The sequence below is a fragment of the Notolepis coatsorum genome, assembly GCF_963971535.1.
Source record: "Notolepis coatsorum genome assembly, chromosome: 11".
NCBI lineage: Eukaryota > Metazoa > Chordata > Actinopteri > Aulopiformes > Paralepididae > Notolepis > Notolepis coatsorum.
The window spans coordinates 95,350,346-95,365,345 of NC_140175.1; the positions used below are offsets into that span (position 1 = coordinate 95,350,346).

Consider the following 15,000-nt stretch of genomic DNA (forward strand, 5'->3'; position numbering starts at 1 on the left):
CATAACATATTTATAGACATTTATGTTTATGTGAGGTGCGCTCAACGCTTTTGGTGATCATATAATCATTTTATATGTCTGCACTTTATGTGCTCATTTGATGTCTATTCTTTCTACTATTTTATTGCACTGCACTATTTTACTCTGTCTATTTGATCTTACTCTTTTATTATTGTCTATTTAAAACTGAATCAAACATAAACAAGGTGGCCTTTTGGGATGTTAGATCCTAATGTGAAAAACTGATTTATGTTTGCACTTTATGTGCTCATTGCATGCCTGTCTTTTTTCTGTTGTGAAGCACTTTGAGCTGCAGTTTCTGTATGAAAGGTGCTATACAAATAAAGTGTATTATTATTTATTATTATTATTATTATTATTATTATTATTATTATTATTATTATTATTATTATTATTATTTATTATTATTATTATTATTATTATTATTATTATTATTATTATTATTATTATTATTATTATTATTATTATTATTATTATTATATTATTATTATTATTAATAGTTACAGATTGCACATGGCTCCCCTTGTGAGACATTTGCAGCCTGTGGTGTACAGTAAATGCAACGGCCCATTGGTTTCCCCCTAGTGTTATTTCCCCCTCTGCTATTAACACTTTGAGCGCCACGCCTGGTTTTCCGTTTTAACCGGCTGAATGCCACCATCGGCGCCAATGTTAACGTTAATATCGCCTAATCTATGTTTTAAATTATGGCTATGTGTCTAATCTGCCCATCGCATTATCAAAGACTATTTTCCAGTCAGTGCTGTCAAGGCAGATTGTTTTTTATCGCGTCGTTTCCGTTTCAGAGCAGTTAGAAAAGCCCCGTTTTGATATAAAAAACAGCTAATTCTGGAGCATTCTATGAAATCGTCTTTTAGTGGAATATTCCACAACGTTGATATTCGTCGGCCTTTTTATGAATAGTTTTCAAATAAACGCTAGATGATCAATATTATACGTGCACGCAAGCACATTACGGCCGCGCACGGATAATCGCTCCGTTGATTTCCTCACAGACTTTTACAGTGAATTTTCACAAAACAGCTTATAACTTCATCAAACTTACTCTGATTATCCTAACACTGATAACATAGAGTCCTTACCTGACATCAGATGGTATCCAACTGGTATATTCCAATTCCTGATCACCATTCGAAAAAATCGATACGTGTATGGATCCAACGCGATACTGTAGATCTCCATGATCAGCGGGGATCTGAGGTTCCAGAATGAACTGTGGTAACCCCGGCTGGATCAGTGAACTGGAAAATGTGGAGTACCGGATTTTTTCCCATTCATTTTCATTGAGTCCATTCCAAAATCACTTATGTCATCTGGGAGACGACAGGGGGCGCTTTTTTCCACAGTGATCGCCGGCGCCGCTCGGCTATACTCGGGTAGGCTCGGGTGATGCAATAATTTTTCAGATCGCTAAAAAAAAAAGAAAATCTGAGAAATCTCGTGAGTGGCACTCAAAGTGTTAACATCGACGATAAGGAGAGGCCTGTTTTCATGCTGCGACGCATCCTTCTCTACAGGAGAGAGTTTTTTACACCGTTGTACAAAAAATCTATTATTTTAAAGAATCCCCCCCCCCCCCCCCCTCTTAATGCACTCTCTTTCCTTCCACAGTGTGACCAGCGATGAAGTTGACCCATTAGCCACTCTGTGCCAGGCCCGGTTCTATGGGAGCTATCTATAAACCGATAGACGTGATGCGTGTCTATTCGTGTTGTCCAGGAAACTCAGAACTTTTGTGATCGGCCCTCAAGTCGGGGGAGGGCCGAGGGACGGTATGAACACTCACTGTCCTCGGGAGGTGTGGACCAGGAGGGTGACCAGGGTGGAGGTGGCCGGACACACACAGTTGAGAGCCAACATGGCGTACTTGAACTCCTCCTCGCACACAACGTGATCTGAAAAAGGGAGATCAGAGAGAAGTCTGAGCCGAAATGGCAGATTTGATCGCAGGAGGAGCTGTCCCTGGTGCTGAGGTCACATTCTTGAGGGGTTGCAATACACATACACATAGAAATCTCACCTGCGAATTTGACGTGGAACTTGTTTTCGGGCTTGAGAATCTGGACATACAGGGGGCAGTTTGGGGCAAAGTCCTTCACTGCCCAGGCCCTGAGGATGGTATGATGGTCCTGGGGGGTACGTACATCCAAATAAATGTCTATGTTCACTCATCCATCCTTAGTCTTCTCTAACAAATGTAGGGCTGACCTCAACTAGTCGAATAGTCGACTAATCGATCGAAAGGAGCCGTAGTCGACTGCCAACCTCTTAGTCGAATGCAAAGAATAAAAATAAAGAAATAAATAAAAATTATAATATTTAATTTTTTATATTTTTGGGATCATTCTTTCCAAAAGCAAAGAGGATGGAATGATAATTTATATATTATTATAATTATAATACCTTTTTTTTTTTTTTTGCATTCGGGTGGGGGGGGGGGGTGGGGGGGGGGTAGTCAACTACCAGTCAACTATCGGCAAATTATGGCCAATCAAAGTCGACTATACAAATCTTTAGTCGGGGACAGGCCTAAACAAATTACTAGTTATTTATGTTAATATATCCGGATACTATTGATAACTTGATGGTTGGCTGTTATTTCTTACTGCTGCCATGCGATCCACCTCATTGCGGCTGCTCAGAATAAAACAGGCCTCTGCGTCGTCCATCCTGCAACAGACAGACAAAACAACCAATCACAGAAGGGCAGACAGATCGTTCACCCAATTACAAAAGAGCAGACAAACCATTAATCCAGTTATAGAAAGAGCAAACTAATTACTGTTAGCCAACCAGAGCTAAGAAATATATGACATTTGACCGGGCAAGGTGTTTATTTTTAGTTTATTTAATTGATGACTCACTTTACAAGGACAATTGCATGATTGCAAATGTACCAATGTACATGCACAATTAAATAGAGCATAAAGGACAACACAAAAAAAGGCTTATTTCCTTGCTGTAGTTTGACGTCATGGAGGTGTGAGACATTGTGTACAGTATGTATTTTCAAATCCTTAGCTTTGTTTAATCTGTGTTTGGAGCCAAACATAATTGATTCTGTTTTCCCAAGGTGCAGAGCTTATTATCAGAGAGCCATACACTGATGACAGTCCGCGGTTTGCTAAGCCTTTCCTGGAGCTAAGCCAAGTTTTTGTCAGAAACCACCAGTCTGGGCTGAGTCGTCTCCGTATAGGAACAGGTCACATTTGGATGCCCCTTTCATGTCCAATTGTAGGGCAATTTCCACCCTACATTGTAAAGCGCTTTGAGTGTCTAGAAAAGCGCTATATAAATGCAAGTAATTATTATTATTTATGTCATTCATATACACCAGGAACAACAAGGGGCCTAGCACACTCCCTTGGGGGACTCCGCAGTTTAGGGGGCGGGGCTTCTGAGCGCTGGCCATTTACCTCTACGATCTGGTCCCTATGCGACAAGTAAGACCTCAGCCCTGCCGGCACTGGCCTGCTGCAACCCAAGCGCCTTCAATTTGGTGACAAGCAGCTTGTGATTCTGTAGGTCAAGCAGCATTGCCTTTTTTAGAGTATGCTTTTCTGAAACCTGATTGTAAATGGCTTGTTCCTCCTTAGAGGTTCTTCATAAAGCTGCTCATGGTCTACTGTTTCCAGGATGTTGATGCAACACTGAGGACAATAGTCAATACTGAGGACGATAGTCAAGTCAAGTGTTCTTTTATTAATGATAGTAGTGATAACAGTAGTAGTAGTAGTAGTAGTAGTAGTAGTAGTAGTAGTAGTAGTAGTAGTAGTAGTAGTAGTAGTAGTAGTAGTAGTAGTAGTAGTAGTAGTAGTAGTAGTAGTAGTAGTAGTAGTAGTAGTAGTAGTAGTAGTAGTAGTAGTAGTAGTAGTAGTAGTAGTAGTAGTAGTAGTAGTAGTAGTAGTAGTAGTAGTAGTAGTAGTAGTAGTAGTAGTAGTAGTAGTAGTAGTAGTAGTAGTAGTAGTAGTAGTAGTAGTAGTAGTAGTAGTGAACAGTAGTGAGTGGCAGGATTCAATCAGTAGCAATAGTGATGATGGTATACATGGTCCCAGGGCCGCCTGGGAGAAATGCGAGGCCCTGTGCGAGATTTAAACGCGAGCCCCCCCCCAAAAGGTTAAAAAAAAATATATATATATAATTTTTTATTTTTTATTTTTTTTATACAGTCAACATATTCTTAAATAATAGCGCTGCCCGAGGCTGGGCATGATACAGTCAACATATAGCAAGAGAGAGAATGAATGAATGAATGAATGAATGAATGAATGAATGAAAACTTTATTTAACAGATTGCAGAATGGGTACAATACAGTACGGCTCAATACATACAATTGTTAAGGGGATGCAGACCTGAGAAAGACGTTTGTCTTGTTTCCATCAGGGTCCCCCATTTTCAATTCATATAGACATTTATGACATACACAACATACATGACATTTATGGCATAGGGACATATAGGTATTTAGTACTGATACATTTGTGACATAGGCGGTATTCAAATATACAGTACTGTTACCCCTAGATCCTGACAGAGTATATACATATGATGGGGAGGGGACTGTACATTAGGAGGGGGTGGGTGGGTGGGAGGGAAATATACATACGGCGGGGAGGGAATATATACATGCGGTGGGGAGGAGACTGTCTATTAGGAGGTGGTGGGGGTTTGGGGCATTTACGGTGGCCAGTTTCGAATTGCAGCCTCCCGTAGGTGCTCTTTAAGGGCGGTTTTGAATGTGGGCAGGGATTCACATTCCTTTACAGCTTTGGGTAGGGCGTTCCACATTGTTGTGGCATAATTGCGAAACGTGTTTAGTCCCTTGTTTGAGCCGAATCTGGGTTTAACATGATTTGTTGAGCTTCCTCTGGTGTAGTGGTTGTGGTATTCACTGACCTTTGGGAAGTATTTTGACATGTACATGGGCACCCCGGTCGTATAGTGTATCTTGTAGACCAGGCCCATTGCAAGTTGCTGTACTCTGTCGTCTACTCTAAGCCATCCTAGGTTGGCAAAGTGGGCAGGGGTGAGGTGGGTTCTGGGGTTCAGGTCAAGTAGTAGTCTGACCAGTTTGTTTTGTGATGTTTGTAATTTTGTTTTAAGCGCCTTTGAGGTGCTTTGGTACCATGAGGTGCACGCATAGTCATAGTACCCTTGAATGAGTGCTCCTGCCAGAGTCTTCAGGGTATTCTTGTTTACCAGAGAGGAGATCCGGTACAAGAATCTAGTTCGTTGGTTGACTTTTTTTATTACATTGGATGCCATTTTGTCACAGGAAAGATTTGCCTCTAGGATGGAACCCAGGTAGGTAATTTCGTCTTTCCTTGTGACAATATTGTCACCCACTGTAACTGAGAATCCGTCGGTCTTGCTGAGTTTGTTATTTGAACCGAAGAGAATGGACTCTGTTTTGCCCATGTGTAATGATAGTTTGTTATCAGAGAGCCATATGCAGATTTTGCCTAGTTCCGTGCTGAGGGTTTTTTCAACCTGCAATTTGTTCTTGTCAGAGACCAGCAGGGCTGAGTCGTCCGCAAACAGGAACAAGTTGCAGTCACAGGCTGACGACATGTCATTTGCATAAATTAGGAAGAGTAGCGGTCCTAGTATGCTTCCTTGTGGAACACCACAGCTCACTGTGAGGGGGGGGGATAGAGTACCGTTTACCTCTACCATCTGTTCTCTCCCCTCCAGGTAGGATTGCATCCAGCTCACTGATAGGCTATCAAAACCAATTGTTTTTAGCTTGTCCATTAGAATGGAGTGATTGACAGTGTCGAAGGCCTTTTGTAGGTCCAGCATGACCATGCCGCAGTATTTGCCAGCGTCCACCTCTTGTTTGATGTGGTCGTTCAAATAGAGGAGGCATGTGTCAGTGGAGTGGGACGTTCTGAAGCCAGATTGGAATTCGTAGATTAGGTTTTTTTCCGCCAGGTACTTTTCGACCTGTTCGTAGACTATTTTCTCCATGACTTTCGAGATGGAGGTAAGAATAGAAACAGGGCGGTAGTTGCCTGGGTCTAATTTGCTGCCCTTTTTGTGTAGAGGGGTCACTCTCGCAATTTTGAAGTCCTTGGGGACGTGCCCCTGTCTTATAGAGAGGTTTATTATGTGTGTGATGACTGGGGTGATGGCGGCTGCTGCGTCTCTGAGGAATTTGGAGGGGATGTTGTCATGGCCAGTGGCCTTGTTAGGTTGGAGGGCGCTCAATTTTTTGAGTACCTCATCGGTTGTTACCATTTCAAGTTTGAAGTCGTCTTTGTGGACCCCTAGGTTTTTGTAGTATGCTACTATGTGTTCTACCCCATAATGCCCTGAGTGGGAGGGTAGTTTGTTTACCAGTGTTGTGGCTATGTTTGTGAAGAAGATGTTTAAGTAATTGGCTACATCCAGCTTGTCTGTGATGAGCGTGTTGTCCGTCTTTATGTTTATGTTTGAGAATCTGGTTTTAAGTTTTTTACTGCAGCCTAGTTGATTATTGAGTAATTTCCAAAGTTCGCAGGGTTTGTTTTTGTTTTCCTCAGTTTTGTCGTTGATGAAATTTCTTTTTGCGGTTCTGATCATGGTGTTTACGTCATTTCTTAGTCTGTTTCTTTGGATTTTTAGTTCAACCACGTGGGCTTGGAGTTCACTTTTTGAGCTTTTGGAAAGCTTTGTCTGACTTTTATGAAGTTCAGAGCATTTTCATTCAGAGAGAGCTCCCGTTCTACAGTCAATATACAGTGTACAGAGAGAGAGACACATTGGAAAGAAATTGAAATGCTATTTGGCCCTAAACAGAGTACACAGTGGCAGAATACCTGAGCACTGTGACTGAAGATCCTTGACTAGGTACAGACTCAGCGAACTCAGCGAGCACAGCCTAGCCATCGAGAAAGGCCGCCATAGGCAGACTGTGTGTGTTAGAAAGAGAGAGAGAGAGAGAGAGCATGTGTGTTTGTCGTGTGTGTGTGTTAGAGAGAGAGCATGTATGAGAGAGATAAGCAAAGATGACCCCCTAAAGGATATTCAACTTTTAATGAAAGAACAAAACAGAAGGAAAAGATAACTTCACAAAGGCAACATGAATATACATGGATCCAAAAGGACAAAGATCAACACTTAAATCCAAAGAGAAGAGGGTCTATACCAGAGAAAACAAAGCAGCAAGGAGCCAATGGCCGACATCAGCTAAAGGCTAGCCAGGTAGGCTACTGACACCAGGCCACACACAGCTTTGGCCAATGGCCCAACGCTACCCAAGCTACACAAACGACCAAGACAATGAATTCACACACAGCACATGTTGTATCTCCAAATGTTGTGAAGTAACATATGTTTTGCCTGGAAAAAAACATCGTTATTAACAAAACATTCGGGAGGGGAAGGAAGGAAGAGTGGGGTAATGTCATGACATTTTCATTCATCTTACCTGCACCAAGGAACGCAGGGCGAAAGGCCGCAACACAGGTCTCCACGTTGACGAAAGGCCTCTCGCTGGCGGGACAAAAATAAGCTATGGCCAGAGCCTTGTCATGGTGCAGGCCCGACTACATCTTCTGTCAAAGATGATGTCGTAGTCAGAGTGCCAGAACCCCCTGCTATTCTCACGGCTAATGTCAATGGTCGTAGCACAAGCTAACAGCTAACTAGTCTCTAGGCTAACTGATAGCATCAAACGAACGTTTCCCAGCCGAGCGCAGCCGGCAGCTAACGTCGTAGCTAAACAGCTAACTGGCTAACAGTTAGCTCAACCAGGCTATCGCTAACCATTAGCTAACGCAGAAGCAAGCTATGCGGCTACATACAGGTGCTGACACCAGGCCACACACCGTTAGCTACTAGTAGTACTACAACAGCTAGTCGGCCAGTTTGGCTCCAGAGAGAGAGAGAGAGAGAGAGATATCCACGGCGGGAATAGAATAGAGTTAATAGAATAGGTTAAAAACTCACCAAACGTCCAAGAGGATGGAGACAACCGCGTGGAGTTGACGAAGTTCATCTGCCAAACGACCATCCTCTTCATCTTGGCTGCATGCGCTGTCTCTAGGTTAGCTAACGCTAGTTAGCCTTTAGCTAAGCTAGCTACTAGCCGACATCATCATGGCTATATCCCGACTGCACCATGACAAGGCTCCGGCCATTTGTCCCGCCAGCGAGAGGCCTTTCGTCAACGTTCCTTGGTGACCGACCGACTGATAATGACCGACCTCTTCGTCTTGGCTGGCATAACTAAGCATAATAGTCAAAAGCTGCACGCGCGAAATAGTCAAACGCAGCTGACGCACGCCGGCGTACTACACATGATGTAAGTAACCACTCCCTTCGTTGAAACCAATAGTATGTCTGCTGCAGAGCCCCAGAGCTCCAATAGTGAGTATGTCTGCAGACCCAGGAACAAGTCAGACACATTCTACAAACGTGTCTAATGTGAAATATATAAGCATATAAGCAAAACTAGATTTTAGGTCTGTGATGAAAAAGGGCCTCGCGGGAAGGGGGGCCTCGCAAAAAATAAATAAATAAAAAAAATAAAATAAAATAAATAATAAATAAAAAATATTTTCTTTTTATTTTTTTTTATTTTTTTTTGTGCGAGGCCCCCCTTCCCGCGAGGCCCTGTGCGACCCCCCTGAGGCGGCCCGGCATGGTCCAAACCGTAGTAACACACTGCACCAGAGTCTATGCAGTGTTCATTATTAAGAGTCGGATATTCCTAACAGTTTTCAAGTCGTTAGCTCTCCAGCAATTGGCAGCAGTCCATGCTCAACGGTTGTGGAGCCTGATGGCTACTGGCATGAAGGACTGGCCCGAGGCGGTTTGTGGTGTGGTCGTGGGGGGATAAATCTATGGCTGAACATGCTCCTCATCCTGGCTAGCTCCTCATAGAGGGGGTGGGAGGGGTTTTCCAGTATAGCATCCAACTTGTTCCTCTTCCTCCTCTCGGCCACCACCTCTAGTTTGACCAGCACGACTCCCACTATGGAGCTATGCTTCCTCACCAGCTTGTTCAGTTTGTTAGTGTCTCTTGAGTTGATACAGGCCTGTAGTGGCCTGCGTCAGATCTGTTCCCCCAGTTTGTAAAGTGGAGTGATTTTGGCATGTTCCCTGTCCTCTAGGAATCGACCTCGCTCTAGTGAAAGGTTAATGATATGGGTTATTACTTCGGAGGCATCGCACATGAATATCACATTATGAATATTATCCAGCCCTGTAGTATTTTTTAACATTAGAACATTGCAGTGATGGCGCCGACACTGTGGAATAAGCTCCCCCTCAAGATCAAATCTGCCAACACCGTACAGACATTCAAGGCCTTGCTTAAAACCCACCTTTTCGCTCTGAATGATCACTGAGTTACTTTGCTGTGTTGTGTGTCTGAGGTGTTCTTATGTTCTCTGTCTGTCCGTCTGCCTGATTGCCTGTTTCCTTTGTCCTGTTCATTTATTCATATCATTTTTCCCCCGGGCTGCGCCCCGGACCGATGTAAAACTTGGCTGTGGGGGGCGCATTATAAATGAAAATATCATATCATATCATATCATTAGAAAGCCTCCTTGTATAACCCAGAGCCTGGAGGGAGTTGCAGCACCAATGCACTCACCACTGAAGAAAAAAAAGTATATTCATCTACTCAAAGAGTGCTTAATGTAATACTGCCAGCGAGCTAGACAGACAAATATCCCCCGCAGCAGTGTGCACTGTGCGAGTGGAGCTCTGTATTTGCATGGCATGGAAACACTATGCAAATACAAAAGCCGAGTGGAGAGAGAGAGAGAAAGCAGAGTGTGTGGGAGGGTTGAAACGGAGCCAGAGTGGAAGGACGGTAGCTCAACACACACCCACTCATCTACTTCTCTTTGCTCTGGCAAAACCACAGCACATCTATCTATACAGCACAGCAAGGTTATGAAGCTTTATTATGTTAACCCTTTCACTACCACACTAAGTAGTGTTAACCTTTCACTACCACACTACAGAGGGTTAACCTTCTGTAGTGTGGTAGTGAAAGGGTTAACCCTTTGTCACGTGGCAGTGAAAGGGTTAACCCTTTGGGTTAAGGGAAGGGGACGTAGGTGTCAAACTCAAGGCCCGCGGGCCAAATGTGGCCCGCCACGTCATTTGATGTGGCCCCCAAGAGCTCTGGCCAAAAAAAAAAAATTGTGGGTTAATGCGTTAATAAAGCTTTCACTTTGACAGCCTTAGTTATTACACATTCTTACACATGTATGTTGAACATCTGAGGTATTGATCAACTAAAATTATTTGTTAAAATAACATAAGCTAACATATATTTTTACATCTATGCAAATGCATATGCAATATGTGTAACTTGAATAAGTAATAAATACAGAAACAACATGTTTAACAATATGTAAATGAGTAGCTACATTTATTTTACATTACATTAACATTTATACAGTATTTGGCCCTTTGAGGGCAACCATAATGCTGATGTGGCCTCTGTGAAAATGAGTTTGACACCCCTGCGTACAATGTGGCCATGGGGGTTGTGTCCTCGCGAGAAACACATGAAGACCCTGAAATCATCGCTGATGGGACTAGTGACATAAGAGGCCCCGCCCCCTCCCTAGATAAGTGCAGCCAGAGACCTTTCAAAAGCGAGACCAAACAAGTCAGTCTCACTTCCTGTCATGTGTCACGTGACCTACATAAGGCAGAGGATTGGCAGACTTGACTGCCCCCCCCATCCCCCCACATTAGGAGGTTAGACTGGGCAGACTCCATTCATGCTAATGAGAGATGTGGAGGTTTTTGGACAAATGTGGCTATTGGTACAGCATCCCAGGCTCATCACCTCAGGTTTGGCACTGCTCTTCATTTTTATTTTATATTCATAAATATTTATGAATGAATATTCACTATATTTTATTTTATTTCATAATTATATTATATTCTATCTATTGTGCTCAACTTATTTCATATTTAATTTTTATCTTACTCCACCTCCACAGATCGTATTATCTGTCTGTTAATGTCTGTCCGCTAATGTCGCACCGAAAACGACCAAAGCTAATTCCTATGTATGTGAAAACTACTTGGTAAATAAAAACCTTTCTGATTCTGATTCTGATTGAACCCATATGGGCGGTGAGGGGCTGTATGTTGTTGTTGTTGTTGTTGTTGTTGTTGTTGTTGTTGTTGTTGTTGTTGTTGTTGTTGTTGTTGTTGTTGTTGTTGTTGTTGTTGTTGTTGTTGTACTGTATGTTGTTCCCTTCCTTATGGGAATAGATCCCTAGGGCTGGGTTGGCATAGCTAACGAACAGCTGCTCAGATGACCAGAAAGACTCAGGCCGGAATCCACAGAGGCTTTGCGCACTTTTTCCGAAGCAAAGCCGGCGCATCTCGCTCTCAAATGAATGAAATTAGGTTGCTCATGCCTAACATAGGCTTTGCGTCCGTGCAATTGGCGTATATTTAAATGAGGTAATATGGGCGGAAAATCTCCCCTTTCTATGTAAATGAGCCTCTAAACAGGTGATCATGGCAGCAGTAATTGTAGCACACCGTGAAAGAATATAGAATATCTCGAACGACAATATCAAATCAAGATATTGAGCATCGTACTTATTTAACCCTATGCTCTCATCCTCTCTCCCCAGCCTGCTTGGTGAAGTTCTGGAGACACTGGCTGGCTCACAAGGACCTGCTCTGAACCCCCGCCTGTCTGACGACTCTCTGTGCTATATACTCCGTCTTGACACTCCCGAACCCGCTCTGACCCCTGCCTGGCTGACACTCCCGTACCCGCTCTGACCCCCGCCTGGCTGACTATCCCGTACCCGCTCTGACCCCCGCCTGTCTGACTCTCTTGCCCCCGTGCACACCCTGCACTATATGAGTACCTTCCCCGTGTATCGACCCCTTCAATACCAATGTGAAGATTGTCCTGCTCTACGGCTCTGAGACGTGGAAGACTACTGAGGGCCTCACAAGCAAGATCCAGGTGTTTGTCAACAAATGCCTGCGCTACATCCTCAAGCTGTGGTGGCCCATCAAAACCACAAATGAAGAGCTGTGGAGGATAACCAACCAGGACAGCATGGCTACCACCATCAAAAGGAGAAAGTGGAAGTGGATAGGGCATACCCTTAGGAAGGACTCCAACAACATCACTAGACAGGCCTTGGACTACAACCCGCAGGGGAAGAGGAAAGCCGGTAGGCCAAGAAACACCTGGAGACGTTCCACACTCCAAGACCTAAAGAACATCGGAGTGAGCTGGAAAGAAGCAAAGGCCCTGGCCCAGAAGAGAGTGAGATGGAGAGCTCTGGTGGACGCCCTATGCCCCCCAAAGGGGTAAAGAGGATTAAGTCAGTATCGACCCCTGCCTGGACACTGACCATTCTAATTAAATATACCCCCCTGGGTTTTATCAAGACCTGTCTGCCGTTTCTCTTTGTCTGCACATTGAGTTCCAAACTAAACCGTGATACCAAACCTCTTTTCGTTGTACTGTACTTGTATAATGACAATAAAATGTTTAATCTAATGTAGTTAGTAGGGGTGTAACAATGCATCGATCCTAAGGTCGAATGAAGAGATTTCATGATGCATTGAATCGTTGCCTGAAGAATCGTAATCGAATCGAAGTGGGGTCAAATATTTACACCTCTATTATTGACCTATAGTCCATTCATGCTGATTAAATCAGTTCCCCCAGCCACATTTGTGTATAAATCTTTTTTGGGGGAATTAACTGATCGAAAATCTATCGAATCGCATCAAATCGAATTGCATCGAATCGAATCGAATCGTTGTCAAATTAAGAGATTTCATGATGCATTGAATCATTGCCTGAAGAATCGTAATCTAATCTAATCGTTGTGGGGTCAAATATTTACACCCCTAGTAGTTAGTGTAACCCTTGGCGTCTTACTTGGCTCTCATCAGGTCCTGGTCCTTGAGCACGGAGCCCTGCAGGTAGATGACCCTCTGGGACCACAGGGGGATCTGCAGCACTCTGCGCACCTGCAGGTCCATCTCGCTGGGACACAGGATCACCACGTAGTAATCCTGACAACAGACACAAACACAGGGTCATACACTCGGCACAGAGAATCATCGGCTGGCCCCTCCCCTCCCTGAAGGACTTGCACATCTCCCGCTGCCTCAACAGAGCAAAAACCGTTACCAAGGACAGCTCACCCCCTGGCTTCCACCTGTTCGATCTGTTGCCATCGGGGAGGCATTACAGGTGCATCAGAGCCAGAACAAACCGGCTCAGAGACAGTTTCTTCCCCAGAGCCATCACCACCTTGAACTCCAATATGCACCGATAACTCACCCCTTCCCCCTCCTCCCACTGTGCAACATCCTACCCCCCCAAGTGCAATATCCACAGTGCAATACCCACCCACTACCGTCTGACACATTGTTTATTGTATATTATACAATGCCATGCACATTTCTTGATTCTGATTGGCTGAAACAGTGAAGTCGCCGGTTGTTATTTAGTATAACAGACTCCACGAGACCCCAGATCCCTCCCACAACCGGATTACTTAATTTTTTCTGTCTGAATCAATCCGCCATAGATAGAAAAATGGAAGTATGAATAGCTTTTGAACGAATCCTCCAAAAAAGATAGTCAACTGGAATATGTTAGTTTGTTACACATGGATTATGTAATTAATTTGTCATGACTGATTGTGAAACAAAAAGAAATCTCTGGAAAAAAATGGCAGAAGTTTTTTTTTTGTGTCAGATTTGATTGATTGATTGATTGAAAATGTTATTATCAGATTGCAGAATGGGTACAATACAGTACGGCTCAATACACACAATTAGAAAGACTTTCATCTTGTTTACATCAGGATCCCCCATTTTCAATTCATCATAACATATATGACATACACGACATACAGATACAGTACTGCTACATCTTGTTTAAGAAGCACAGTGAAGTTACCTAGTAAAATTGTCAATCAATCAAATCGGTTGTTATTTGATTGATTGATTGATTGAAAATGTTATTACCAGATTGCAGAATGGGTACAATACAGTACGGCTTAATACACACAATTGTTAAGGGGATGCAGACCAGAGAAAGACTTTCGTCTTGTTTACATCAGGGTCCCCCATTTTCAATTCATCATAACATATTATGACATACATGACATACAGATAGACAGTACTTCTACATCTTGTTTAAGAAGCACAGTGAAGTTACCGGTTGTTATTTGATTGATTGATTGATTGATTGATTGATTGATTGATTGAACATTTTATTAACAGATTGCAGAATGGGTACAATACAGTACAGCTCAATACACACAATTGTTAAGGGGATGCAGACCAGAGAAAGACTTTCGTCTTGTTTACATCAGGGTCCCCCATTTTCAATGCATCATAACATATATGACATACATGACATACAGATAGACAGTACTGCTAGATACATTTATGACATACCAGATTTACAGATACAGTACTGTTTGTGATACAAGAAGAGTCTAAAAAAGAGAGTATATACATTTGATGAAGAAACTGTACATTGGAGGAGGTTGGTAGGTAGGAGATTGGTAGGTTGGGTGGAGGGTATTTCGTATAACACACTCCACGTGACCCCAGAACCTCAATGTAAATAAACCATCACCCTACAAAAACAGTACTGTATTTGTAAATCTGGTATGTCATAAATGTATAGACGTACAGGTAGCAGCACTGTCTATCTGGGTTTAACATGGTTTGTGGAGCTCCCTCTGGTGTCTACTAGTGGATCTACTATTGGATCTACTTTCTCTGTGGATGGTTTTGTGAACAAATCTCCATTATGCTTCAATTACTGTATGTTTATTCTATAGCAATAAGGTTGGGTAGGGTAATAGTAGAAAGACAATAGTAGAAAGACATAAATATAGGCAATAGAATTGGAAAAATATGAGAAAAAATAAACAGTGTAAACAAAGATGCAGATGGGGGTCTGTATGCCCTATCGGTTATATTATACGTTA

At 43.0% G+C, this 15,000-nt stretch overlaps 1 protein-coding gene across 1 annotated transcript in view; it reads right to left on the reverse strand.

The window, feature by feature from the left end:
- Positions 1-15,000, reverse strand: part of LOC311237203 (potassium channel subfamily T member 1-like) — a gene marked incomplete at its 3' end in the record, with an annotated part of 95,209 nt that overhangs the window by 50,763 nt on the left and 29,446 nt on the right. Inside the window, 4 exon segments of the mRNA XM_084325012.1 lie at positions 1,829-1,937; positions 2,063-2,171; positions 2,649-2,712; positions 12,924-13,060. Of these exon segments, the coding sequence (XP_084181138.1) occupies positions 1,829-1,937; positions 2,063-2,171; positions 2,649-2,712; positions 12,924-13,060 (419 nt within the window).